This window comes from Eimeria tenella, genomic scaffold (genome assembly GCF_000499545.2).
Source record: "Eimeria tenella Houghton genomic scaffold, Eth_scaff103, whole genome shotgun sequence".
NCBI classification, from domain to species: Eukaryota; Apicomplexa; class Conoidasida; order Eucoccidiorida; family Eimeriidae; genus Eimeria; species Eimeria tenella.
In genome coordinates this window covers 29,346-55,419 of record NW_013541463.1, presented here as the reverse complement: position 1 = coordinate 55,419, position 26,074 = coordinate 29,346, and the positions used below count along the sequence as shown (strand labels likewise).

Here is a 26,074-nt window from a genome sequence, read left to right as displayed (position 1 = left end):
TGCTGCTGCTGCTGCTGCTGCTGTGACAGACCAGCAGCAGCAGCAGCAGCAGGACCTGGAGAGGCCCCTCAGACCAAACAACTGCATGCTGCAGCAGCACCACCGAAGCCACGAGGGCGTACCAGCAGCAACAGCAGCAACAGCAGCAGCAGCAGCAGCAGCCTCACCATTTCTCTGTAGCAGTTGACGGGAACAAATTGCTGCAGACCCTCCAGACGAGCTGATGCGTAGCGCGGAGGAGGCAAGTGCTCTGGCGCTGTGTGCAGCAGCCCAAACCCTAAACCCTAAACCCTAAACCCTGAAAGCCCCTCTTTCATGTTTATTTTGAAGCATTGAATTGTGAGCTGCTAAACCCTAAACTCTACACCCGGGCAGAACCTCAACGCAACTCCCGAAGCCCTAGCTGCCGCCCCAAGTACACACCGCAAACCCTAGCTCTAAACCCTAATCCCTAAACCCTAAGCCCTAAGCCCTAAGCCCCAAACCCTAAACCCTAGATCCGAAACTGCCCACATACCAGGAACATGTGGGTGCTGCAGGTCGCGAGACTTCAGCTTCAAGGGATGCTTTGAAAATCGCAGCTGCTGCAGCTGCTGCCATAAGGCTGTGCTGCTGCTGCTGCTGCTGCTGCTACCGCTGCAGCCGAGAGAAGGAACGCTGCAGCTCCATATCTGAGGAGTGCAGACGGAGGTGGCAGCAGCAAGACTCCAGTTGCAGCTGCTGTTTGTGCCGCTGCTGTTTGTGCTGCTGCTGCATCTGCTGCTGTAATTGCTGCTGCTGCTGATCGCGGTTGTGGGGCTCAGGGCTGCGAAGCGTCTCTGTGAGGCAGCTGGAGAGCAGAGCAGCCTGCTACTGCAGCAGCTTCTGCTGCCGCAGCAGCTGCAGCTGCTGCAGCTGCTGCTAGTGTTGCTGCTGCTCCCGCCGAATGAAGCTCTGTGTATTCTCAAAAGTGCTGCACATCGCGCTGCAGCTAAGCCGACCAGCGAGTGCGCTTTCCCTGCTGCTGCTGCAGCTGCTGCAGTTGCTCCTACTGTTGCTCCTGCAGCTGCTGCCCCGAAAGCGGGGCTCGCCATGGCTAGCTTGCTGCTCCAATGACTTCAAATGAACAAATGAATTATTTAATCATTTTAATCCCTCGTTTCAACTCTAGAGTGAGTGCATGCGCAGTGCATGCACTGAAAGGGCAGCCCCGAGGCTGCTGATGGGGGCCCCCGGGGGCCCCCGGGGGGGCCCCCTGGGAAGCTGCAGTACTCCCCTTAGAAGACCTAGCTGCAGCAGCAGCAAATTGATGCTGCAGCACATACCGGAGTTGGAGCTACTGTGGGCAAAGGTGTAAGAAGGTAAGGGCTAGCAGCAGCAGCGAGCACCCAAGCAGCAAGACCTGGAGCAGCAACAGCAAATGCGGGAGATTATCTCCAGCAGCAACAGCTGCGGCAGCAGCGACGACGAGCAGTAACCACAGCAGCAACAAGCTGTAGCTGCAGCAGCAGAAGCTACAGCAGCAGCAGCAGACCAAGCTGACAAGGACTGTGAACAAGCAAGAGCACCAAAGCCACAGGAAAATGCTGCTGCATTCTGGGTGTAGAATGACAGCCGCAGCACGCTGTGCTGCTGCAGTGCAGAGTCAAACCGCTGGTGCAGCAGCAGCGCGGGCAACGGCAGCAGCAGCAGAAGCAGCAGCAGCAACGAGTGCCGCAGCAAAGCATCCATGGGAGCCTCTGGAAGCCAATTCTGCAGCAGCAGACCACTCGGGGGCCGAAGCAAAGCCGCTTTCGCTGTGGTTGTGCAGCAGCAGCAGCAACAGCAGCAGCAACAGCAGCAGCAGTCACAGCAGCAGCCACAGCAGCAACAGCAGTTGCGCGCGCAAGCACAGCCGCTTACATGGCGTGCTGAGGTGTACGTCCAGCTCCTGCGCCTCTTACTGTTACTGCAACTTACTTCTGCACCGCCAATACTCATGCAGCAGCAGCAGCAGCAGCAGCAGCAGGGGAAGCACCAGCAGCAGCAGCAGCAGCAGCGGAAGCAGCATTGGAAGCAGAGTGCGCAGCTATTCCACAGGTAGCTTGAACAGCGACAGCGAAAGCGTAATTGGCGGCAGCAGGGGCAACGCCAGCAGCAGCAGCAACAACAACAACAACGTCAGCAGCAGCAGCGACAGCAGCAGCAGCAGCCGACGTACGGACCCATACCTGTGTCTGGGCATTGCAGCTGTAAGAAGGGCCCTTTCTTACGCTCTCGTCGATGTAAGGATCTGTCAGTTGTTTGCTGCTGCCGTTGGTGCTGCTGCTGCTGCTCTTGCTGCTACTCTTGCTGCTGCTCTTGCTGCTGCCGTTGCCGCTGCCATTTGTCGCCGGCCACGCTGCCGGCGGTGGCTTTGTTGTTGCTGCTGCTGCTGCTGGTGCTGCTGCAGCGACGGATTCTTGCTCTTGTAGCATTACAGCTGCGCATGCGCGCAAAATCAATCGCAGCTGCCGATGCTGCTGCTGCTGCTGTTGCTGCTGCTCAGGGCTCTACTTTGCTGCCTCTGCGGCTTGGGCTGTTTGACTGGTCAATAGAAAAAGAAATAAACAACAGCCTCACGGCGAAGACGCAGCACGTCATGCATGTCCTGACGCAAGTCAAGCAGCAGCAGCAGCAGCAGCAGCAGCAGCAGCAAGAGCCCAGCGACAGCAGCAGCAGCTGTCGCTGGGCACTTGGCATTCAGTCGCCCCTGCGGCTGCCGCGCTCTGTGTCTGACCTGCAGCGGCAGCAGCAGCAGCAGCAGCTGCAGGGCTCTTTGTGTGTCTCTTTAGCTGCTGCTTTTCAAGTCCACAAGATATACAGCGTGGAGCCTCAGACAGCCCGACAGGCTCTTGGTGAGGACATGGCTAGCTAGCTAGCTGGCAAGCTAGCTAGCTAGCTAGCTAGCTGAATAGCTAGTTGGTTAGCTACATGGCTAGCTATTTGGTTAGCTGGCTGGCTAGCTAGCTCAGCTAGCTAGCTAGCTAGCTAGCCATACTCTTTGGGCATTGTGTGTTTAGGCATTCGTGTGGGGCGCAGTTTGCCTTCGCGAGAAAGCCTTTTGAAAATGCTGCGGGAAACGGTAGGCCCTTGAAGGCAAAGCCACCCAACGCAAGAATAGCAGCAGCAGCAGCAGCAGCAGCAGCGGCAGCAGCAGCAGCAGCAGCAGCAGCAGCAGAAATGGGTGTGTGTCTTCGCTTCAGGTGCCGAACTTTCCCGGTGGCTGCGAGTTCAGTTCGCTGCTGATGGCTGACGCGTGGCTTGTTGCTGTTGCTGCAAAGGTTTGTTTTCTTTTCTTTTGCTGCTGACTTGTTTTTTATTTATTCTTTTTTCTTTTTTTTTAATTCCGATGAGCTTTGCATGTCCCTAGCTGGCGAGCTAGCGAGGAAATTAGGTGGCTAGCTAGCCGGCTAGTTGGCTAGCTAGCTGGCTGGCTAGCTAGCTGGGTGGTCAGCCCAGTACGCTGCTAGCTAGCTAGCTAGGTGGCTAGCCAAGTGGGTAGCTAACTGGACAGCTAGCTAGCTAGACAGCTAGCCGGCAGCAGTGGCTGTATCTTATTTCCTTTCCCTTGTTTCCTGCTGCAGCACTTTTGCGCTTGCTTCCGCGCCGTTGCGGAATGTATTTGCTGCCTCTGCGCAGCTTCATCGCTTGCTGCTGCTGCTGCTGCTGTTGTTGCTGCAGCGACGTTTGGACACTGAAGCAGTGCTCGAGCAGCTGCGTTCTCTTCAGCAGCAGCAGCAGTGGCCTGGTAGCGGTGAGGCAGGAGTTCGTGCTGCTGCTGCTGCTGCTGCTGCTGTTTCCCAGCAGCAACTGCAGCAGTTACTGCAGCGGGTGTCAAAGGCACCCGTGCTGGCGAAGCTGCGGGAAGCAGCAACAGCTGCTGCTGCAACAAATCCCAAGGCTGGTAAGGCATTTCATTTTTTCGCTTTGTGACTAGCAGCACCGGCAGCAGCAGCAATCGAAGACAACGCAGCAGCAGCAGCAGCAGCTCGGGGCAGTCTTGCGTGTGACTGCTGCGCATGCAGCTCGGGAGATGGAAGTGGTGCTGCAGATGAAGCAGCAGCAGCTGCTGCAGCAGCGAGTGCAGCAGCTGCTCGACACACAAGAGCAGCACATGTGGGACGTCTTCAGAGCAACGGAAGCACCAGCAGCAGCAGCAGCAGCAGGACAGGCAGGTAGCAGCAAGTCCGCCCTAAGGGGCACTGTGTGGGAACAGTGATGTGCTGCAGCAGCAACAGGTACAGCTGCAGCAGCTACTGCTGTCTCATTGATTGCTGCACATTGTGAGCACACTCGCTGTCCAGTAAACGGGAAGCTACAGCAGAGAGCTCTGCTGCTGCAGCTGCTGCAGCGGCTGCATTGCTGCTGCCGAGCAGCGACTAGCTCGGCGGCGGAAGAACATAAATCCCCAACTTCAGATTTTGTCTTTAGTACTTCTTTTGAGTCTAGACGAGAAATAAGCCCTGCAATGCCAGCAGCGCTGCTGCTGCAACGTTCACCTTGGCAGCAGCCGCAGCAGCAGAAGCAGCAGCAAAAGCGGCAGCTACAACAGCCGCAAAAACGGGTAGGCAGGGCTGCTGCTGCAGTTCTGTTCACAGCAGCAATTGCTGCTGTGTCCCTACCACATGGATTGCCAAAAAGACGGGATAAGTAAGCCCAGAGCTGTTCGCTGCGGGAGCAGCAGCAGCTCAGCAGCAGCAGCTCAGCGGCAGCTACAGCAGCTGCGCAGCAGCTGACGCCAGTCGTGGAGTGTGTCAGCACTTCACGAAGGAAGAAACAGAAGCACAAAGAAGAAAAGAACAGCAAGAGGCAGCAAACCAAAAACAAATAATGCAAAAGTGCTGCTGCCGATGCATACAGCATCGCGCCCTAGGCCGTACAGCAGCAGCAGCAAGCTGTTGGGGTGCTTGGGCAGCAGCTGCCAGTCGAGAGGCAGCTTCATCAGCTGCAGCTGCTGCCGATGCTGCTGCTGCTGCTGCTGCCAGTCGCTCCAAGCTGCAGGAACTGCAGCAGATCCAGTAAGTGCGGGTGCAAAGGCGTCACCAGCAGCAGCAGCAGCAGCTTCTGCATTGAAAGGCATGTGGTGCTGCTGCAGCTGCTGCTGCTGCAGCACCCCCGACCCAAGCCACTGCAGCAGCAGTTCCGGGGTCGGGTACTTGCTGCTGCTGAGAGCAGCGGCACTTTCCTTAGCGTAATCTGTTGCAACTTCAAACAGACGTTGCCGCACTGGCTGCTCACAAACGCATGCAATCAAGCGACGCCCCCTTGGAGCAGCAGCAGCAGCAGCAGCAGCAGCAGCAATGGTAACAGCGGCAACAGCAGCAGCAGCAGCACCCGCGGCAGGAAAGCTTACCGACAGCGGCGTGAAGTCTGTGAACAGCAACACAAGCAGCAGCACGGAAAGCAGCAGTGCTGCCTTTCTGAGCAGCAGCCACCGGCGAGTTCGCTTTTGCTGCTGCTGCTGCTGCTCCAGCATATTAGCAGCATCGCCTCTTATCTTGTGGATGTCGTCCATCTCAATATCCGCGTCTGCCTTAGACTTTGTTTTTTCTTGCTGCTGCTGCTGCTGCTGCTGCTGCTGCATCCGCTGCTGCTGGCACTTGCTGGCGGAGCCCGCCAAAAAGGGCTGCAGCAGTTGCAGCGGCGGCAGCAGCAGCACTCCCAGCAGCCAAGACAGGGACACATTGCATGGCTGCAAACAAAACATAAAGCAGCAGAAGCAAAGACAGCCTGCAGCAGCGGCAGCAGCAGCGAGGCAGGCGCAGAAGGAGCACCAGCAACGACACCTACAGCAGCAACAACAGCCGCAGCAGCAGCAAGGCTACGAACTGCAGCCCCAATACGGGCAAAAGCCCCAACGTCAGTAACTACTGCAGAACAAGCAAACAACAACAGCAGCAGCAGCAGCAGCAGGAATTACAAGTAGCGTGAACATGATGACCACCAGATAAAACCTGCAGCAGGCGCGCAAGCAAATCCAAACCGGCGGAGGAACAGAAGGTGGCAGCCAATTGTCCAGAATCACGTTTGCTGCTTCCATCTGGATTTGCTGTTGCAGCTCCTCCTGCTGCTGCTGCTCTTTCTGCTGCTGTGCTTGCTGCTGCGGGCTCAGCTGATCTGCAGCGCCGTCAGCATCCGCTGCTTCCGGACTCGAGCGTACTGCTGCAGCGCTTGACGCCGCGTCTGCTGCTGCTGAGTCTGCTGCTGCTCCTGCTGCAGCATCTGCAGCTGCGCCGCGTGGGACTCCTGCTGCTGCTGCTGCTTCTGCTGTATTTGTTGCCTTGTCGAATATTTCCGCATATGTTGCTGCTTTGATCCGTTCAGGTGTACTGGGCGCGACAAAGAGAGCGCCAGGGTCGCTTTGCTGCGACTCGTGCTCTCCCGCTGCAGCAGCAGCAGCAGCATAAACTCCAAAGAGTTGAGGCAGCAGCAACAGAAGCAGCGGCAACGGAAGGGGCACCACCACAAGCAGCAGCGGCGACTGCAGCAACAGCACCACGATTCGCCATAGCGGCACTAGCAACGTCGGCGCCCATAGCAGCAGCAGCAGCAGCAACAGCAGCAGCAGAAGCAATAGCAGCAGCTTGTCCCACCTTGGAGCTGCATGCGCCGAACGCGGCGAGCAAAGTAGACCAGCAACACCAGCAGCAGTATGTAAGCAGGAACTGCAAGGTACAGCCAAATGGCGGCTTTCTGAGGCAGCAGACAACGAGCAGTCACAGCCGCAGCAGCAGCAGCAGCAGCAGCACGTCTTGCGACAGCCACCGTCACCCAGCACGCGCAGGCTTACTGGACAGTAGCACATCTACTGACGCAGCAGCCGAGTCAGAAGAAGCCACCAGCAGCAAAGCCCGCACAAGCAACAGCAACAACAGCAGCAGCAGCAGCAACAGCAGCAGCAGCAGCAACAGCAGCAGCAGCAGGTGGCACCTGTGCGTAAGCTACAAGGTCACGCGGGTCCCACTGGGTGCAGAGAGGGGCAGCAGATTTGCCGAATAAGAAGAGGCCAAACTTATCCTGAAAAGAAACTCAATAAAGTGCTTTGCTGCTTAAGAAAGCGGCAGACAAACTAGATCACAGCAGCAGCAGCAGCGGCAGCAGCAGCAGCAGCACATACGGCAGCAGCACAAGCAACGGCAGCAGCAGCAGCGAGTGGCCAGAGCTGAAGGCAACAGAGACGCACGACGAGGAAAGCGAGAAAAAGAAAGTAAAAGAAGGATGGAAGTCAAAAAGAAATAAAAATAAATCAAGACTTACAGAAGTTGCAGCAAGATAGACAGGAAGTGCAGCAGCAACTGCTGCAGCAACACTCAATATGCCGATGACGAAGATGCGGAAATCGGAGACCACGCGAGAAGCCAGCAGCTGCAGCACAGCAGAGGCGCAGCAGCAGCAGCGCTTCCCGCAGCAGCATTTGCTGCGGCAGAAGAAGCATTGTAAGTAGCAGCAGCAGCAAGACCACAAGCTCAGCAGCAAAACAGCAGAAGAAGCAGAAGACAAAAAGGCCGCAGCAGGAGGAGCAGCAGACGCCGAGATGCGGCGGCAGCAGCAGCAGGCTCAGCAAAAGGAGCACCGCATGTCACACGAACCAGAAGCAGCGCTACAGCAGCAGTAGCAGCAGCAGCAGCAGCAGGGCTCACTGGGAGGGCTACAGAGAGGACTAGAAGAGGCGTGATGAAAATGAAAGTGCCCCCTGAGACATGAGTATTTCTGCTGATGAAAAAGTAACTTGCAAATGAGCGAAACAAAGAAGATTCAACATTGCTGCAGGAGTGAGCCATGCGCTCCATCATCCTGCGCACAAAACAGCATATGCTGCTGCTGCTGCTGCTGCTGATGTTGCTGCTTCGTTTGTTGCTGTTCTTGCCAAAGCCGCCAAAGCCGCAGGCGTTGCTGGTACTGTGTATGCTGGCGCTGCCCTGCTGCTGCTGCTGCTGCTGCTGTTGCCGCGTGTGGGGCCCGCGGCACATAGAGCTGGCCCAAGCGGGGCATGTGGAAAGAAGGAAAAACAAAAGGCAGCAGAAAGTGCAGAAGCAGCAAAAGAGAAGCAGCCAGGCGATATAGCCCGAAACAAAAAGCAGCAGCAGCAGCAGCAGCAGCAGCAAGACAGCAGCAGTGAGCGAGCAGCAAGCGCTGAACGCGGTGCAGCAGCAAAAGGAGCACCACTGACTGAACCAACTAACTCCACTGATGCACACAAACTGCAAATGCGTTCCTTTTAAAAAGATTTACATTATTGAAAACAAAAAAGAAAAAAGAAAACAACAAAACTCACGCGAGCAGCGCAGCCCAAGAAATCGAAGAAGAGCCGCCAGGCAAACTCGGGTGCACAACTGCTGCTGCAGCGTTTATGCCTTCCCTGCAGCAGCCGCAGCAGCAGCAGCAGCAAGTGAACCGGCAGCAGCGACAGCCGCTGCAGCAACTGCCTCAGCAGCAGCAACTGCAGTAGCAGCAAATGCATTATTCCCCATTTCACCAACCCCGATGCGACAGACCACGTAGCTGTTAGTGCAACACCCCCCCGAATACTCAATCAGCCTCAAATCCTAAACCCCAAACCCCACACCCTAAACCCTAAACCCTAAACCCTTAGCTTCAAACCCTCACCGCAAAAGGGGCTCCACAGAAGTGTGGGCCCCCGCGCCAATCGCGGGCCGCCAAGCTTGTTCCCAAAACTGCACACGCAGACCACAAGGTCCCAATCCCGGCAGCAGCAACTGCAACAGCAGCAGCTGCAGCAGCAGCAAGTGCAGCAGCAGCAACTGCAGCGACAGCAGAAGTAGCAGCTGCAGCAGCTATAGCACAAAAAAGGAACAGGAAACGTCACTGTGGGGGGACAGGCAGCAGCAGCAGCAGCAGCAGGAAGCTGCAGGTGCTGCTTGTGCTGTTGCGGTGCTGAGGCCAAAAGTTCCGGCAAGATCAAGCAGAAGCCGCAGCAGCAAGCAGCAGCAGCAGCGGCGCCTACGCTGCGTAAAGTCAAGGGAATGGCTTCGCTGCGAGCCTCCATCAGCAAAACATTTGCTATGTCTTCGTTCGCTAGCTGCCCGTCGGCACCTTCTGCAGCAGCAGCAGCAGCAGCAGCAGCAACTGCAGCAGTTAGCACGTGACCGTCAGCAGCCGCACCATGTCCTGCAGCAGTATCGGCAACGTCAACTGCAGCAGCAAGAACAGCAGCACCGAGCAGCAGCAGCAGCAAAGGTACGTACCAAAGTCAAGATGGACAAAGCTTAAAGAGCCGAAGTCGGGCAGCACTGAGTCGCCACGAATACGGTGCTGGTGCTGCTGCTGCTGCCCCTGCTGCTCCTGCTGCTGCTGCAGCAACAGCTGCAGCGGCGCCAGCTGCTGTAGCGTCAGCTTGCGTGGAAGCACATGCGGGTCCGTCCAGCGGGCGCCTGCTGAGAGCGAAGCAGCATTGGCAGCAGCTGCTGCCGCTGCTGCTGCTTCTTCTGTGTCTGCCTCGATCCTATCTGTTTCCCCTCGAAACGCCGCTGCTGCTTCTGCTTCTGCTGCTGCTGCTGCTGCTGCTGCTGCAGGAATCGCAGCGTCTAGAGGGGCGTAGCCGCTCAGCTCCAGCACAGTACCCACATGCACAGGAACTGGGGGCCCCCAGGGGCCCCCCCCTGGGGGTTGCCGGAGGCCCCCAGAGGCCCCCCTGAAGTAGTACTCAGCAAACGCACGCAGGCCTGCAGCAGCAAGAGCAGCAGCAGCAGCAGCACAGCACAAGCAGAAACAGTGCAGCGAGATAAACTGGCATTTGGTACTGCTGCTACTGTTGCTGCTAACCGGGTAGCTACCGTGCAGCAGAAAGCACCTGAAGTGGCTGCAAGAACGCTGCAGCAACTGCAGCAGCAGCAACACGGTCAGCAGCAGCAGCAGCAGCGGCAGCAGCAGTACCTGCAGCATAAGGCAGCTGCCTATCTGCGACAACAATGATGACGTCCTTGGCTAGCCACGGAGAGTGCTGCTGCAGCTGTACAGTAAGTGCAGCAGCAGCAGCAGCAGCAACTCGAGCAGACACCCGCACGCCCTCTTGCTTCATTCCTTGCATAAGCCCGTCTAGCGGCGGCAGCTGCTGCAGCAGCTGCAGCCAGTCAGCAGCAGCAAGCCTGCTGAGCGCTGCTGCTGGGGCAGAGGCTTCTGCTGCGCCGTTTATGTTTGCTGCTTTCAGCAGGTGCTGCATCACAGCAGCAAATGCTGCAGCTGCCGCTGCGCCCCCCTTGGGTGCCGCTGCACTTGCTTCCGTTGTTGCTGTTGCTGCTGCTGCTGCTGCTGCTGGAGGCTCGGCAATCGGGTCATTGAAGTCATACAGAAACGGAAACAGAATTGCTTCCTGTCCATCCCCTCTGCTGCTTCGGGCAACTGCAACAAAGTTGAAGTGCAGCGTGGCAGCAGCTGGCGGAGCTGCTGCTGCTCCTGCTGCTCCTGCTGCAGTGCCTCCTGCTGCTGCTGCAGCATCTGAACACTCCACCAGGTAAAATGGCTGCAAGGAAGACTCAAGCTGCAGGGCAGCAAACAGCGCATGCAGCTCCCGCAGAGCAGCAGGCGCCTGCTGCTCTGTGCACTGCTGCTGCTGCAGCTGCTGCTGCTGCTGCTCCTGCTGCTGCATCCTTGGGCGTAAGCCGCTTTCTGGCAAAAAGATGAAAGGATAGCGAGATGGCTTGAGGGGGCCAGAGAAGCAAGGCGAGGGTGCAGCAGCAGCATGGTTCGCTGCTGCTGCAGCGGGAACAGCTGCTGCTGCTGCTGCTGCTGCCTCGAGTCTGAGGTAGACAAATGAAGCCAGTGAGAGAACAGCAGCAGCAAAAGGAGTCGCAGGCTTCCGGATTGCTGCTGCATGCTGCCCAGCAGCAAACGCATGCTCCTCAACTTCAGTGGGGTGAGGCCATGAGGGCAGACAAAACAGGTAGAAGAGGCCGCCTATAAACAGCAACGGGCTGCAGCAGCAGCAGCAACAGCAGCAGCAACAGCAGCATTTATAGCGATGAGACGGCCAGCAGCAGCAGCAGCTGCTGCAACCGCAGAAGCAAGCAGCTCCGCAGCAGGGCTGCAGATGCAGCGAGCAAACAACAGCAGCTGCTGCAGCAAGAATATTTCACCGGGCAGCACAAGTAGCTACAGCAGCAGCAGCAGCAAGACATAAAACGAGTGTCAGCTTCGCAGTGCGGCAGCAGCGCTACAGGCACACGAGCTGTAGATACACCTGAAGCAGCGGCAGCAGCAGCAAAACAAGAAGCAGCAAAAGAATAAAAGAAAACTTACGCTAAGGGCCTTAACCTGCGCAGCAGATACTGCAGCTTCTCTTCCCGGCTTAAGCTTGTGATGCTGCTGCTGCTGCTGCTGCTGCTGCGGATCTTGAGGCGAAGGCGCCTGATGATGTTTTTGGGGCCAAAGCGGCGCCAGGCCTCGAGAGAAAAGCGACTCATTGGCGCAGCCAGCCCGTGTTGCTGCTGCTGCTAATTTTGCTGCTGCTGCTGCTCCTGCAGCTATTGCTGCAGCTGTTTTTGCCCCTGCTGCGGCTGCTGCTGCTGGTTCTAGATCCCCTGCTGCAACCGTTGCCTCTGATATTCGTGCTGGTGCTGCTGCCTCTTCTCTTGCTGCTGCTGCTGCCGTTCTTGTGGCTGCAGCTGTTGTCGCTAGGGCTAGCTTTGCTGTTGCCGCTGCTGCCGCTGCCGCTGCTGCTGCCGTTGCTCAGCCTCACGGCTAGGCGGGTACTGTTGCAGTTGTTGCTGCTGAAGCCGGTGTGACTCGCGTTGCTCCTGCTGCTGGCTACGTGTATTCAGGTTCTGCTGCTGCGGTTGCTGGCTCTGCTGCCGTCATAACTTTGCTGCAGCTGCCGGCCTTGCTGTTGTGTTTCTCCCGGCTGTTTAGCCACTGTACACCTCTGCTGCTTGCTCGCCTCAAGTGCTGTTTGCTGCTGCTGCTTGCAGTTGAGGTGAACAGCGGTCATTGACGGTTTGCAGCAGCAGCAGCAGCAACAGCAGCAGCAGCAGGACACGCAGCATGAAGCCGCGCATAGAGCACGGCCAGTCCCCGGGCTGACTTGAAAAGCAGCAGCCACCTCAATTTCAAATTTATTTAGTTTTTTGTATTTGCTGTTTTCCCCAAGAGGGCTTAACACACAGCGCAGCAAAGTCTTCCGAGCCAGCGCATGCGCAGCGGTAGGAGGGCCCCGCAGCCGACAGCAGCAGAACAAACGGAAATAAAGTAGTCTCTTAACAACTCTAAATTTGCATTTCTCTCTTAATATACATTTTTGACTCCTTAAGGGTTTGATTGGGGGCTTAGAAGCGGACCTGTTGCCGCTGCTACTACTGCTGCTTCCGGTGCTGCTCTTATGGTGAGTTAACTGTTGCTGCAGCAGCAGCAACAATAGCAGCAGCAGCTGCAGACACAGCAGCGCCAGGTGCAAGATCTGCATCAACAGTGATAGCCACAGGACTGCAACAACTTCAACAACACGACAACGGCGGCAGCCGCAGCACTGCAGCCGCGGCGCTGCAACACTGGAAGCAGCATCACCAGCAGCAGCAGCAGCAGCATAAAAGGTTGCACCGGCCTCAGCAGAAACGACGGCAGCGACAGCAGCAAGAAGCAGCAGCATGTAGCAAATATGCTTTTAGGGCGTGGAGGCCCATGGCCAGGCAGCAACAATGAGAGGCCCCGTGCCGCAGCTGCTGCGCTGTCTTTTCCTCTTGCTGTTATTGCTGCTGCTGCAGCAGCACAGTCCTGCTGGCTGCAGGTCCTTGAAGCGCAGTAGACTGAAGAATGTGCCGTCTCCCTTGTCAAACGGGGCAGCAGCAGCCGCAGCAACAACAGCAGCAGCAAAGGCAGCAGCAAAATCAGCAGCAGCAGCAGCAGCAACCACGGCAGCAGCGCGGCCACGCGTTTCGCCTGCTCGGCAATGCTGCTTTCTGTCCGAAGCAGCAGCAGCTGGCGGAGCAGCAGTGCAGTGTTCCCGTACCGACGGTCGCCCGCTCAGCACCCGCAGCAGCAGCAGCAGCAGCCGCAGCAGCAGCAGCAGCCGCAGCAGCAGCAGCAGCTTGCATGCGTTTGGAATTCCGCTGTTCGACGACGGGCCCGCCCGCGGCCGCAGGGCCTCTGTGGACTTCGCCTACGAAATTGGCCAGCAGCAGCCCAACATTGCCTTTGAGTACCAGACGGCCAATTTGCTGTCGCAGAGAGTGTACGCTTGCTGCTGCTGCTGCTGCTGTTGCTGCTGTTGCTGCTGCTGCTGCTGGGAGCAGTGGGGGGCTGCTTCAGGTGCTGCTGCTCTTGCTGCCGCCGGCAGGCCGGGGGGTCCTGCTTCTGTTGCTGCTCCTCTTGCTGCTGCTGGCAGCGGTAGGGGTGCTGCCACTGCTGCTGCTGCTGGCAGGGATCGTGGCGCTGCTGCTGTTGCTGATGCTGCTGCCGCTGCTGCTGCTGTTGCTGATGCTGCTGCCGCTGCTGCTGTTGCTGCTGCTGCACCTTCTAGACGCTGTAGCGCTTTTGAGGGTTCTCCCTGCAGCATGTGTTTGCTGCCGCCGCTGCTGCCACTGTTGCGGCCGAAGCGACTGGTTGCTTCTGTTGTTGCTGCTGCTGCTGCATTTGCTGCTGCTCTCACAGGAGCTGCTGTCACATGTGGCTTTTGCCTGTGAGCGTGGCCGCAGCACCAGATTCCGCGCTGTGTGGGCTGTGTCACCGCTACTTTGCTGCTGCTGCTGCTGCTGCAGGCTCTTTGACCAGCGCGAGGGCTCTTTGGTCTTCATAGAAGAGGAGGGGCTTGGGAGAGCAGCAGATACAAAAATGACTGCAGAAGAAGCAGCAGGGGGCACTCGAATAGACCCGAACGTGAGCAAACATGCTGCTGCTGCTGCTGCTGCTGCTGCTGTTGCAGCTGCTGTTGCTGCTGTTAGCGATTTTCGCATGCCAAATGTTGCACTCTTGCGTTTGCCTCGCCTTGTTTTGTTTTTGGGGTGTATGGACAGGAAGTGAAGAAGATAGAGAACGTCTTGCCTACTTTCACCAGACCAGACGTATGCTTTTCTGCTGCTGCTGCTGCTGTGTTGTAGCTGCTGTGCTGCTGCTGCTGCTGCTGTTGCTAGCGTCTGATCATTTGAGTGTAGCTACCTCCCTTGCTGCTTGTATACCTCCTGCTGCTACTTTTTTTTCTACTGTTGCTGTAGTGCAGCTGCACGCACTACGGGCCGACGTCGGCCGCCGTCTTGCTGCTGCTGCTGCTGCAGTACTGCTGTGCTGCTGCTGCGCTGCTGCTACAGGGCAGCGGTATCCTGCGGCTGCTGTCTGCATGCGACGGCCAATTCGCATTTGTCTTTCAAGGCCCCCTGCAGCACCGCCTGGGGGTGAAGGAATGGGCCAGGCAAGTTTGAGGTGTACGTACACCTCAACAGGGTTTACTGTATTCTCATTTGCTGCTGCCATTTTTACCAGAACAACTTCGCCTAAGCCAGAGAGCTGGTGGAGGCCCTAGGGTTTAGGGTTTGCGGCTCGGAATTTCGGTCAAAGGGTTTAGGGGTGAGGCTTTAGGGTTTTATTCGGGTGGTTTATTTGCGGCTGCAGGTACATGATAACTTCAGTGTACCCCGAAGCCCAAGTGAAGTTCATAACAGAGGTAAATGATGAGGGAATTTCACTGAGTTTCTCGCGCAGTGCAATTAAGGGGCGAAGATTATACCTTGAGAGTTTAGGGTTTAGGGTTTAGGGTTTAGGGTTTGGCTGTTGCCTGTGCAGCACTACGCGGACCCCGATGATCGACCAGGGTGCCTTAAAGGGTTTATTCCCGACGAGGAAGTTTCAGAGGTAAACTTTTTCGAATCCTAAACCCTCAAAGCCATTCTCCTGCAGTCTAAAAGCTGTTTTCATACCCCCTGGCCTGTGGTTTGAGGGTTAGGGTTTTTTGAGGGTTTAGGGTTTAGGGTTTAGCCGTGGGTCTGTGCTGCAGTACCGCAAGGCAATCCGCTGGCGCCATCCTCGGCTGTACCACCACGAGGAAGGAAAACCCTTGCCAGAAGGACACATCAGAGCCCCTCAGCCAATACCCTGAGTTGCTGCAGCTGCCACTGCTGCTTCTGCAACTGCTGCTGTTGCTGCTGCAGCTACTGCTATTGCTGTTGCAAGAGCTGCAACAGCAGTATGACGCTGCGCAGCGCCGCATTTTTGCCGGTTTTAAGCCAGAAACGAAATAGTTGAACTGGATTTCAGCTTCCCAGTTTGTTTCAAGTTTATTTTTGCCAACCCAGTGTTCCAGTTCATATTATTCATCCATTTCTCGCCTTTTTTCCTCCACTCATTTGCTGTGCGTCAAGGCTTTCCTTGCAGTTTTGTTGGAGGCACTTTATATATCTGCTTGAATGGCAGTTGTCTAGTTTTCAAATTGTAAAAGTGATTATGCATTTATTCAATGAAGTTAAATGACTTTTGCTGGCAGCAGTGGTGTAATTGCTGAGTAGTGAAAGTAACAACATGCAGTTGCCACAGAAGACTTGCAGTGGAAGTAGCTAAAAGTAAACGGGAAAGATTTTCTCCAAATTCGAATTAAAATGCATTTCGTATCAGCGTATATTCTTATAAACACATTTATATTAATAAATTAATAAACATATGTATGCATACATTTATATGCATTTCTCTGTAAATATGTACAGATCTCTATCAACGCGCAAGTATATATAAAGTACAAGAAGAAAGGGAGACCAGTTTCTCGTTGTTGTTAATAGTTTGCTAGCATTTATGTTCGGCCTGCACTAGCTTTATCAATATGTGGGTAATGCAGCGTCAGTCCGCCACAAAAGGGAGAAACAAAGGCACTCAGCTAAGCCTCTTTTCATTTGCTTCTGCTCATATGTGCATAGCCTTATTCCACTCTGCTCATGGCCTTCTGAAGCCCTTCAACTGTGTAATTTATGTTTTCGGTTGTATGATACATTCTGGACAGGATAATTGCATTTGTTTTGATTCAAATGGTATTTTCAGATAACTAGAAACCTGCACTGGGTATCTTGTTTTTCCCGCCGCCGGATGCAAATTAAATCAGATCGGTTGCTTCACAGCTTAATTAAAAAGATATTTTATTCAAAAGTTCTCATTATAAATGAAAGTTGTCAGAATTAATGCTTGGCTCAGTGCTCACACAAGCGAGGCAGCTGCAACAAGGACAAAATATCCCGAAGTCCACCGCACCAGGAGCAAAACAGCAAGACTTGAAAATCTGTGATTGCTTCAATGGGCATCAATGCGCTTCATCGCAATATAATTGATAGTAACAAAATGCAGTGCAACATTTTCAGGAAAGATCCACGCATTCAAAGCCTACCGAGTGCGAAAACTGAGAAGACTATATTTAGAGTCTAGGGTTTACACAAGTCTAAGATCAAAGCACTAAGATCAACAATTTGCTATTAATTATTCAAATGGCGGCAGTATACGCGTAAATCGTACAACTGAAGTGGCTTTGAGCTGCGAAGCCCACATGCCTGCGCCTTTCCACAAATGCACCGTTGCAGGTAACGCAGAAGTGCATTTTGCATTAAAGAGTCACTGGATACTTAGAAGCGGCCACGAACATATTTTTAAAGAACAAACCAGAACCTTTGTGTATACCTCAAAATGACGGCCGCGTAGCCATGTTGAGACAAAACCAATAAAACCCACACCCAGGAGCAAACTGAGCCGTCCGCTTACTTGAAGAGCAGCTATGAAGAGCATAAAAGTAAGCGGTCGTGAAGAACAAGCGAACTCGTGATGAATTCGTTTCTTCGAAAACATATTGCGTAGCACCAAAGGCCGCCGTGACCATAAAACATGAGTCACTGGAAGCGACAGCTGGACACGACCGAAGCGAATTTGCAAACAAGAGCAGCAGCAGCAGCAGCAGCAGCAGCCGCAGCCGCAGCAACCGCGCCGCGGGGCGTCAGGCCTCGGCCTTGGCTTTTTTCTTGGGCCGCTCGCTGGCTTGGCGCAGCTCAGGGTACCTGTCGAGCAGCTGCAGCGGGGTGGGCCGCTTGGCGCGGTCCCTGTTGAGCAACTCGCTGACAGCAGCTGCCCAGACAGCGGGCACACCGACTTCGCGCAGCGCGTGGGAAGGGTGCTGCAGCGTGAGGCTGCGGGCGGTGTGGGTGGTGTCCAGCATGGCCAGGTACTCCTCCATGCCGCGGCCCGTGCGGATCCTGAAGGGAAGCCGGCCGTTGGTCATGAGGACGTAGCAAGTGAGGCCTGCAGACCAGGCGTCGTACTTGTGCGAAATGTTGGTTTCGCCTTTGCGCACGAAACACTCGGCGTGGGAAGGATCCATGAAGAGGGGGGTGATCTTCTCCGTGCACTTCCTGCGGTCGCCGGCCTCGCCGGCCATGCCGAAGTCCGCCAAGTGGACTTTGCCACTTTTACTTATCAGAAAGTTCTCCGGCTTTATGTCTGCGTGGCACCAGCCCGTTGCATGCAGCCGCGCCACCGTCTCGAGCACTTGCAGGCAAACTTGCACGCGGGCCTCCACGGGCAGCCGCTCCACGGGGAAGCCGTGGGGGCTTTCGTGCATCAGATCTGCTCCATCTCCCAACATAACTTCTGAAAGCAGCACAGAATTTCCAAAAACTGTGTTTTGATGCACCTGCAACGAGGCTTTCGGCGAGCCCACGGTGGCCACGAACAGCGGCACCACCCACTGGTTCTGGCGAGCCACTTTCCGCGCCGTCGGCGCCCCTCCCACTGCTCCTGCTGCTGCTCCTGCTGCTGCTGCCGCTGCTGCTGCCAGCCGCAGCGGCTGCCTCTCCGTCTCCAGCATCAGCTGCATGTCCTCGTGCACCAGCCGCAGCAGTTGCCGCGACGGCTGCTCCATCTCCCCCAAGTAGTAATACGGCATTTTGACGGCGAACTCGTCCAGCCCCAGAGCCTCAGCGTCTGCGCTGTGGCGTACAGACACCGCAATCACCACGGCTGTGCCTCCAGCGCCCAACAAGCCAGTCACATCCACAACACATTTGTTCAAGACAGTTTCGCCAGTGAGGGCGTCGCGCAGGTTGTAGAGGGTCAAGTCGGGGCTCCCGCCGCTCATCAGAGAAAGGACTTCCTTCAAAACGTGCTCCAGCTTGTGCTTCTTGCCTTTTCCAGAGGCCTTCTTGTCGCTGGTCTTCGCCGCCTTGTTGGTCATCATCGTTTCAACAACTGCTTGCTGCGGGCGCGGCAGGGGCCCCGGCTTTCGTAGGTAGTTCGTGCTGCTGCTGCCGCTGCCGCTGCTGCTGCTGCTGCTGTCCGCGGAATTTTTGCCGCGCATCACCTGCAATACCACGTCAGCAAAACTCATCTTTGAGCCCGCCCGCCCTCGCCGCACAGCTTTGGCAACCTCGGCGAAGGTCTTGGGCACTGCGGGGCTCCTTTGGTAAGTGTTGTTGCCCTCAGAGTCAGCTATTTCTTCGACTTCTGGTTTCTGTGGCGGTGGGTGGCCATAGGCAAGGGCGGGCGCGAGCGCGCCCGCCAGAAACAGAAGAAGTCTCATGGGCGGAGCTGAGTTCGCGTAATTTGCGTAGAACGAGCCACTTAAACAAAATCAATTTCAATTCTATTTTATGCTCAAAATAAGATTTAAAACATTTGTGTTTGCACACGCGCCAACATGGCACGGCGTGCCGCGTTCTCAGCGGCCTCCCGACAAGGGGGGGTGGTGCTGTGCTGGCGCAAGCAGTGCAGCTGCAGCTTTGCCAGGATTAAAGGAAGAAATCTAATTTCTTTCGAAATCAGCGAAACGCATCTTTTTCACATTCATGCTTTGCCAATTAACCCAAGCGTGGGCAGGAACAGAAAAAAACCGATCCCCAGAAACCCCCGGGCACTCAAGTGCAGCCCGAGCCGTAGACAGATAGATGAAATACATTTTCCCCCACTTATTCTCAGGCGGCTGGGCAAAAGATTGAAGTTTGAGATTCTTTTTTAATCTTCAATTCTTTAAGGTCAGGTACGTAGAATAAAGGCGGGGAAATAAGAAGAGTTACAGAAAAGGCAGTAGGGTAGGGCGCTACCTTGGCTTGTCCCTGAGGTACTTCCCTCTTAACCCGATAATGTGTTCGTGTTCCGTTTTTACTTTTTCCTTTAAATTGCATTAATTGCTGATGTTATTGAGTCTAGTGGTATGATTGTGGGCGTCTTGCGCGGGTTTTGCAGCCCTGTCTATATATGGGCGGCGAAGGCGGCGCCGACACAGTACCGTGCTGCTCTGCTGCATCAGAAACACGATTGTCTTTGTCTTTTGAAATAACAGGCTCTGATTAATTAAGTGTGACATTTCTCAGAGCATTTTTTTGGCTGCAATCGTCTTATACTGGGAGCTGGGATCCAATCCAACGGATGATCTTTCATAACAGAGGTCTGCCTAAACTTGATAACGAACAAAGTGGGCCAGTTAATCCTTTTAATATCATATTTTCCAAAAGTCCCTCAACTTATTCCTTAATGAACAAGATATATGCATTTGAAAAAGAGCATGACGAACTTCAGATCTAGCTGCGTAGGACTACCGGGCAAACAAACAAGGCAGGCAGAACTAATAGCCGGACGCCAAATGCACTTATTTTCTCCCTAACTATTGAAAAAAAAAGGGCGAAATAGTGCTGATCATAAAGATTTCATAAACTGCTTCCCGAACCTGAAAGCCACCCCAAACAAGCTAAGAAGGAAGCAACGTTTCTCATGCCGATAGTGGAACCCTAGACGCTGAAAACCTTGAATCCTGAGATGAAACCATCAGTTTCTCACCACCTGGCTTGAGTATACTAAAACACTGCAACTGCTGCACTACCCTAACAACAAGCAATATGATGGGGGGGGAGCTGACGGATCTGAAGTAGAAGTAGGCAAAGGACTATACTGCTTGAATTCAGTTCAAAAAGGGTTTTTCCATCTTGTTTTCATCAAAAGCCAAATCAAAAATAAATGGCGAAGAGCCGCAATATATGACGAATCCATTTCGGCTTCAAACAAGGGTAAATTCATTTGCGTGCAGTTCAAGAAAATATAAATGATTGAGTAAAAATGCACCTAAAACGTACGTGTTTGACTCCACGTATTTTTAAACAATTCCAGGCCCCAAGAGGTGTTCCTACACCCCGCGGTTCCGCTGCTAGCCACCAACAGCGTAGCTAGCCACCGAAACTAGCTAGCTGTTTCTCATGGGCTGCCCAAACCGCCGCCACTTGTTCTGCATCAGAGGAAGCTTCTCCTCACGCATTAGCCCACAGTCTAAACCCTGGGCCCTGAGCTCCCTCCAGCCAGGCCCTTACTCGCTGCTTTCCACGGGAAAGTGGGGGTACTTTGCAACAATTTCCTGCGGGGTTGGTCTGGCTGTCCGGTCTCTGTTGAGGAGGCTGCCTACTAGAGAAGCCCAGAAAGGCGACACCCCGTGCTCCTTTAGCTCGTCTTCAGGGTTCTTGAGGAAGGGGGGGGCTCTGGGGTTGGTTTTGGGGTCTAAGTTGGCGAGAAAAGGGGTAACGTGTCTGGCTGTAGACATGCCGTACGGTAGTAGTTTTGCATCTGTGAGAAGGATATAGCAGCTGAGACCCACAGACCATGCGTCATACCTGGGGTCAAGATAGACAAAGCCGTGCTTAATGGCACAGGCTGCGTGGGAAGGCTCCATGTACATGGGGGTTAGTTTGTCTTCGCAGCTGCGCTTTTCGTTGGTCTTGCTGCTCATTCCAAAGTCCGCCAAATACACATCCCCGTTGTCAGCTATGAGCATGTTTTCAGGCTTTATGTCCCAGTGACACATGCCTGCAGCATGCAGCTTCGCCGTTGCTGCAATCAGCTCGCCACAAACGTATTCCTTGGCAGGAATGCCCAGCCGCGCCACTGGAATTCCAGAGCTGCTCCCGTAGATCAGCAAAGCTGCATCTCCGAGCATTATTTCAGATAAGAGCACTTTGCCGAGGAACGCAAAGCCTTCATGCACGTAAACTGCAGAGCCAGCCGTCCCCAGAGATGCTTGGTACAGAGGTAGTGCCCAGTGGTTATGGCTGGCTATTTCCTTAGAAGACGCCGCGGGCTGACCAGTGGTCTCTCCAGTGGCTTGGGCGGCGGCAGCGACGGTGTGCAGCGGGTCCAGCTCTTGTCGGAAAAGCTCTTCGAGGCCGTCGGCGACGCTGCGCAGCAGCTGAGGGGGCAAAGACGCAGCACTGGGAACGGTGGAAGGCTCTTCTGCCAGCTGTTCGTACATGAGTTTCATTGCAAGTTCTTTCGAGCCCAAGACCGCGGCGTCCGCATCCCCCACAATGCCCACAGCCAACACCATGCCCATTCCGCCCACGCCCAGCACACGCAGCTCCTTTACTGAACACTGAGGCAGCAGCACGACGCCCGTGATGGGGTCTGTTATATTTGTCAAGATTATTTCGTCGGCCGCGCCTCCCCCGCTAATCTTGACCAGCGCAGCGTGGGCCACATTCTCCACAGGATGTCGTGCAGCTCTGCCTGCTACTTCTTTGTCTCTTGCCTTTGCATCCACGTTCCGCTTCATTACCTGGACTACGTCTTCCTTTATTTGCTTCAAAATTTGCTCCCGCTGCTCAGCAGGCAGCTCTGCAGGCGCCTCCGGCAGCCGCGACCCAGCACCAGCAGCAGGCGCTGCAGCAGCAGGTGCAGCAGCAGCAGCACGGGGAGGCAGTACTGTCGCTGTGCGCAGCAAAGCACCCCTGCCTAGCACTCCTTGCGCCTGCATGGGAGCCGGAGCTGGCATTCGCAGCAGCCGCGCCTCTCTGGCCAGCGGCCACGGCTGCGGCCGAGGCCCCAGGCCTGCCCCCAGGGGCCTCTCTACCCTCGCCAAAGGGGCCACGGGTCTACCTATATGGGCTGCAGGAACTCCCATCGGAGGAGCAGGGGCTGCAGGCCTGATCAAACGGGCTGCAGGGGTCAGAGGCCTGGCTAGCTGGGCCACCTGAGCGCGGGGAAGCACGCGTGGGACTGCTCGCAGGGGTGCGTGGGCGACAGCCATAGGCTTGGCAGGGACGGGCATTGGAGCTCGCTCCCTCAGTCTGCCGTACATGTCGCCCAGGCGCATGCGCTGCTGCTCAGCCCCACGCATCTGCAGCGCGTGCTGCTGGGGGGATACTGCTCCTGCAGGCATGCCTAGAGGGATTCCGCGCAGCCGGTTGAGGAATGAAGCTGCCTCAAAGGCCCCCTCATCCTGTATTTTTAAGGAAGGTGATGAAAAGAGAGACAGGCTGCTGAGGTCTCTTCTGTCAGTTTTAAAGCCGAACACCAGGGCAGGTGACACCGCGAAAAGCAGAGCCGACCGCATTTTGCTAGAACAGCGCGGCAAGTAGAAAGGAGGGTAACAAACAAAGCAACGGGTTCTAAAAACCAATAAAATTAATGTATCAAGGAGCTCCAACTGGGGAAAAACTGCCCAAAACGGCTCTCTTGAAGCGACAGCGCTCAACGCAGGGAACAGATCGAGACTTAGCAGTTTCCGATGAGATCTACGTGGCCATATCTGTCAAGGTGCATTTAAGTGCAGCCTAAAAATAAGTTTTTTCAACGAGGAAAAATAAGGCACTAACAACGACAGGAGTTCTCGACTTGATGATGGCTATCAGCCATGGCTGCAAGGTGGGCTAGGGGGTCTGACCAGCGAGGCATGGTAGCCACAAGCCATTATGCAGATTCACTCCCGTTTCCTCCACGCCTGCACAATAATCTTGAATTATAAATGCAGGCTAAATTTTAACAAATTTAAATTTGTTGAGGGCACAGAAGTTGCATTAGCACGTTCTGCTGCGACAAATTGAACCGCTGCAGGACCGCTGGTCGCCAGCCGCCTGCTAGCAGGCCACATTGTGTGCGCCCCACGAGTTGCAATCAAATTAAATAGTTTTATTTTTTAAAATATTTATGAAAAAGTCTTTTAAGCTGCTGTCTGACCTGTGTTTCGCGCATCAAGTGGATACCTAGTACTCATGGTCCGAATCGGGGTCACCTCGCAAAGCCGCTAGCGGCCCACCCCTCCGGCGACACCAGTCGTTGCCTTCCTCTCGAAACAATCAAGCAATTATGTTACATTATTCTTTTTAAAGATTTCGAAAGTGAATTTCAAATAGTTTTTGCTACTCTGAGTTTCGTCTCAGTGTGATGTTACTGGTGGGTCACGAAAGTGCACCGACGTTGAAACAGCGTCAACGGCGCCTCCATAAACAGGCACTTATTGCCAAAAAAATGCTATTATGACTATTTGAGCGCTAATCAAATTGGTCAGAACTTGCGCCAGATGAACAATCGCAGACATGCCCGATTGGAATCGGGTGATGAACCTGGTGGCCAAGCTTATGCAAAGGCAGCGTATTACCACATTCTAGTGTCGTAGTGCAAACATACGACATTATTGAATCTCTGATGTGTCTTCCTGACGGCTCCAGTTCTAAATGCATGGTCGCATTATTCCTCCTCTTTTGTAAATGCAGCCGAGTACATCTAGTGAATAAGATTGACAAATTCTTGAGGCGAACGAGAAAACTTGCTCGCTGGACCTGTCACGTTACGTATAAAGTAACAATATCGTTAGGGAGACCGGTAGGTGGAATTACTATAGAGTGAAAAAGCAACCGCAGTTCAGTGCCTCTGGATAAATGAGGCGTTAAATATGCAGTCTGCAGTGTTCGTATGGATTATTTCGTTTTGCAGAAAACAAATGCTTTTGCACACTGCCAGGCGCAGCGTTGAGACACCAAAAGCAGCGAGCTCTGCCTTTCCCAACTTGTAGTGAAGACAACCACCGCAGGTTAAGGTGTCAATAGGGGAAGACAACACTATTAACGTCGCACACACGCTGTCCCACAGTTTGTTGAAGGTTGATTCAAACAAGAAGAGTCTACGCACAGGCTATAAAATAACAGCGGGGTCCAATGGTGCCACCCTGCCCACACTCGCGATTATTTCCTTCAGTCCAGCCTACCCCCAGCTCCATTAACACCACTGGCAATAAAAAACATTCCAAAGGCAAATCAGCGTTAATGGCATACTGCAGTGTAAGCAGCAGGGAGCCTCCTTTAATCCTGAAAAGCCTTTGCCACTCCTGTCACACTAGATCTTTTATTTTTGTCGCGGTGAAGCATCGAGCCGACAGCATGAGCCATCTTGGATGAAACTCCCAACTCTAAAAGTTTGACTGTGGGGTCTTCCAACGTATCTCCCTTCACAAGACTTGTCAATTTGGCTCGCGCACCCTGATTAGTGATGTCCATGGAGGCCAGTTGCTTCAGCAAATTCTCTCCGGGATTAATCTTGTAGGGCATTTGCCCTCCCGTTAAAAAGACATATGCCGTTGCCCCCAATGCCCATGCATCATAGGTCGTGCTTAAGGGCAAGCGGCCTTCGCGGATGGCGCAAGACGCAGTGAATGGGTCCATGAACATAATGGTGCCATTGTAACATGCCCTATTTTCCCCTGACCTTCCCACCATCCCGAAGTCGCTCAACCGCGGCTTTCCGCTGGGAGAAATAAGTACATTTTCAGGCTTAATGTCCATGTGGCAGTGACCCAACTCGTGCATTCTCGCCACACTCAGAATAAGTTCCTTGCAGAACAGTTCTCGGGCCTCCAAACTTGGCGCCAAATACGGCTCACCCTTGCCAGATGGCAAGCCCAGGGAATGTCCATCTCCCAGCATTAGTTGGGAAAGAATCACTTTGGCGCCGATCATGTGACCTCCATGGTGCTGCGGCCTCCGTCGTGACGACCCTACATAGGCCTCAAACAGCGGCATCGCCCAGCCGTTTTCTTGTGCTACATCTTTTGTGCTAACCCTGGCACCTTCTGTGAGGTTTTGAGCAGCCGCGAGGACTAGTCGCCTAACTGAATTTATCTCGGACGCGGTTATATCTTCTATCATATGATTTGCGTGCCTCAGTTCAGCCGGCGAGGGCGATGGGTTCGGCACAGGGAAATATGTAATTTTTGCTGCTAGCTGCTTGGCACCCAGAGCTGAAGCAGCATTGTCACTCAAAACCTCCAGTAGTAGCACCAGACCAGCACCCCCAACACCAAGCGCCGGCCCAACTTTCATGGCGACGGAGTGAAAAGCCAAGTCCCCAGTTGTTATGTCCCTGACGTTTGTTAGTATTATTGTTCCATCTTCAGTGTTACCAGGACACATGTACTTCAGCGCTCTTCGCACACTCCGCTCTACTTCTTGCCTGAATAACGACGACGGTCTCTTTTGCCTTTCGAGTCTAAGCACTTTAGTGTTGTGAGCAACAGCGTCAACCACTTCCTTTTGCAGTGCCTCCCTCCGCTCTTTAGTCAAAGGTGGCGTTGCCTCCTTTTGCTCCGGTTGTGCCTCCTCGCTCGCAGAGGCCTTCGCGGAAGTTGAACTCAAACGAATAGCACCTGTTCGCCTCAGCCCTGCCCCCGAGCCTTGGAAGGGAGGAAATTGATGCTTTTGAGGAGAAGAGATCAGGCGTCGGGCGAAGACAGGCTTGTGGGCAGCAGCAGATGACGGCTCCAACAAACGCGACTGGCCTCCGAGTTGTGGAGAGGCTGCTGCAGCGGTGCGCCGGGCCAGCCGGCTCTGCAGCACGGCGTCGGCACTGGTCCTGCCCACTTGGTTTGGCCAGGCATTGTTTTCACTGCTTTTAGCGCCTTCCGGAAGCCCATCAGCACCACTTCCTTGATTGATACGGCGTCCCAATTCACGAACCAGGCGGGCTCTGGGTGCTAAGTGGCGCAGGCGGTCCATCTGCAGCAAAGCTTGCGGGCTCTTTTCCTCTAAGAGCGCCACTGAGGAAAGATTTGCATCGTCGCTAAGCCGTGCATGCAGCTGCAAGCTGGAAACCAAGGCAGGCGCTGCTGCAGCTACCCAGAAAATTGCTGTCTTCATCTTGAAAATGGAAAGAAGGACAGGTAGATCAAAAGTCTTTGAGAATTACTAAAATATACAAACGTTTAGGGGTGTTTCAACCCCACTCAATAGACAGCTTGGAGAGCAAATCAGTGGAGTTGCAGGGCGGTTGATCTCGATTTGCACGCTCAGGAAGGACAACACGGGGCAGTCATAGTTGCCTGAAGAACCCAGCCTTAAACCGATGCCCTTCCCTTAATTTAAGTTAT

At 54.6% G+C, this 26,074-nt stretch overlaps 6 protein-coding genes across 6 annotated transcripts; 2 read left to right on the top strand and 4 right to left on the bottom strand.

The window, feature by feature from the left end:
- Positions 1 to 1,586: 1,586 nt before the first annotated feature.
- On the top strand, positions 1,587 to 4,219 carry ETH_00027720 (uncharacterized protein; the record flags this gene model as incomplete). The annotated part of the gene is made up of 6 exons (XM_013372687.1): positions 1,587 to 2,243; positions 2,507 to 2,855; positions 3,021 to 3,082; positions 3,204 to 3,281; positions 3,682 to 3,904; positions 4,026 to 4,219. The coding sequence occupies 6 exons, from the start codon at positions 1,587 to 1,589 to the stop codon at positions 4,217 to 4,219; spliced, it is 1,563 nt and encodes a 520-aa protein (XP_013228141.1).
- A 543-nt stretch (positions 4,220 to 4,762) lies between these two features.
- ETH_00027715 (glycosylphosphatidylinositol anchor attachment 1 protein, putative) lies at positions 4,763 to 11,420 on the bottom strand (the record flags this gene model as incomplete). The annotated part of the gene is made up of 13 exons (XM_013372686.1): positions 4,763 to 5,230; positions 5,354 to 5,692; positions 5,984 to 6,384; positions 6,594 to 6,693; positions 6,931 to 7,017; positions 7,258 to 7,365; positions 7,641 to 7,794; positions 8,276 to 8,359; positions 8,608 to 8,675; positions 8,966 to 9,057; positions 9,207 to 9,683; positions 9,895 to 10,931; positions 11,257 to 11,420. The coding sequence occupies 13 exons, from the start codon at positions 11,418 to 11,420 to the stop codon at positions 4,763 to 4,765; spliced, it is 3,579 nt and encodes a 1,192-aa protein (XP_013228140.1).
- Positions 11,421 to 12,647: 1,227 nt separating this feature from the next.
- ETH_00027710 (uncharacterized protein) lies at positions 12,648 to 15,037 on the top strand (the record flags this gene model as incomplete). The annotated part of the gene is made up of 7 exons (XM_013372685.1): positions 12,648 to 13,180; positions 13,707 to 13,824; positions 13,962 to 14,009; positions 14,253 to 14,353; positions 14,554 to 14,605; positions 14,725 to 14,793; positions 14,936 to 15,037. The coding sequence occupies 7 exons, from the start codon at positions 12,648 to 12,650 to the stop codon at positions 15,035 to 15,037; spliced, it is 1,023 nt and encodes a 340-aa protein (XP_013228139.1).
- Positions 15,038 to 16,903: 1,866 nt separating this feature from the next.
- Positions 16,904 to 18,481, bottom strand: ETH_00027705 (Rhoptry kinase family protein ROP30, putative; the record flags this gene model as incomplete). Its single annotated transcript, XM_013372684.1, has 1 exon — positions 16,904 to 18,481. The coding sequence occupies one exon, from the start codon at positions 18,479 to 18,481 to the stop codon at positions 16,904 to 16,906; it is 1,578 nt and encodes a 525-aa protein (XP_013228138.1).
- A 1,773-nt stretch (positions 18,482 to 20,254) lies between these two features.
- ETH_00027700 (Rhoptry kinase family protein ROP25, putative) lies at positions 20,255 to 22,270 on the bottom strand (the record flags this gene model as incomplete). The annotated part of the gene is made up of 1 exon (XM_013372683.1): positions 20,255 to 22,270. The coding sequence occupies one exon, from the start codon at positions 22,268 to 22,270 to the stop codon at positions 20,255 to 20,257; it is 2,016 nt and encodes a 671-aa protein (XP_013228137.1).
- A 1,744-nt stretch (positions 22,271 to 24,014) lies between these two features.
- ETH_00027695 (uncharacterized protein) lies at positions 24,015 to 25,844 on the bottom strand (the record flags this gene model as incomplete). The annotated part of the gene is made up of 1 exon (XM_013372682.1): positions 24,015 to 25,844. One exon carries the CDS (start codon positions 25,842 to 25,844, stop codon positions 24,015 to 24,017), a length of 1,830 nt encoding a protein of 609 aa, XP_013228136.1.
- Between the last annotated feature and the right edge of the window lie 230 nt (positions 25,845 to 26,074).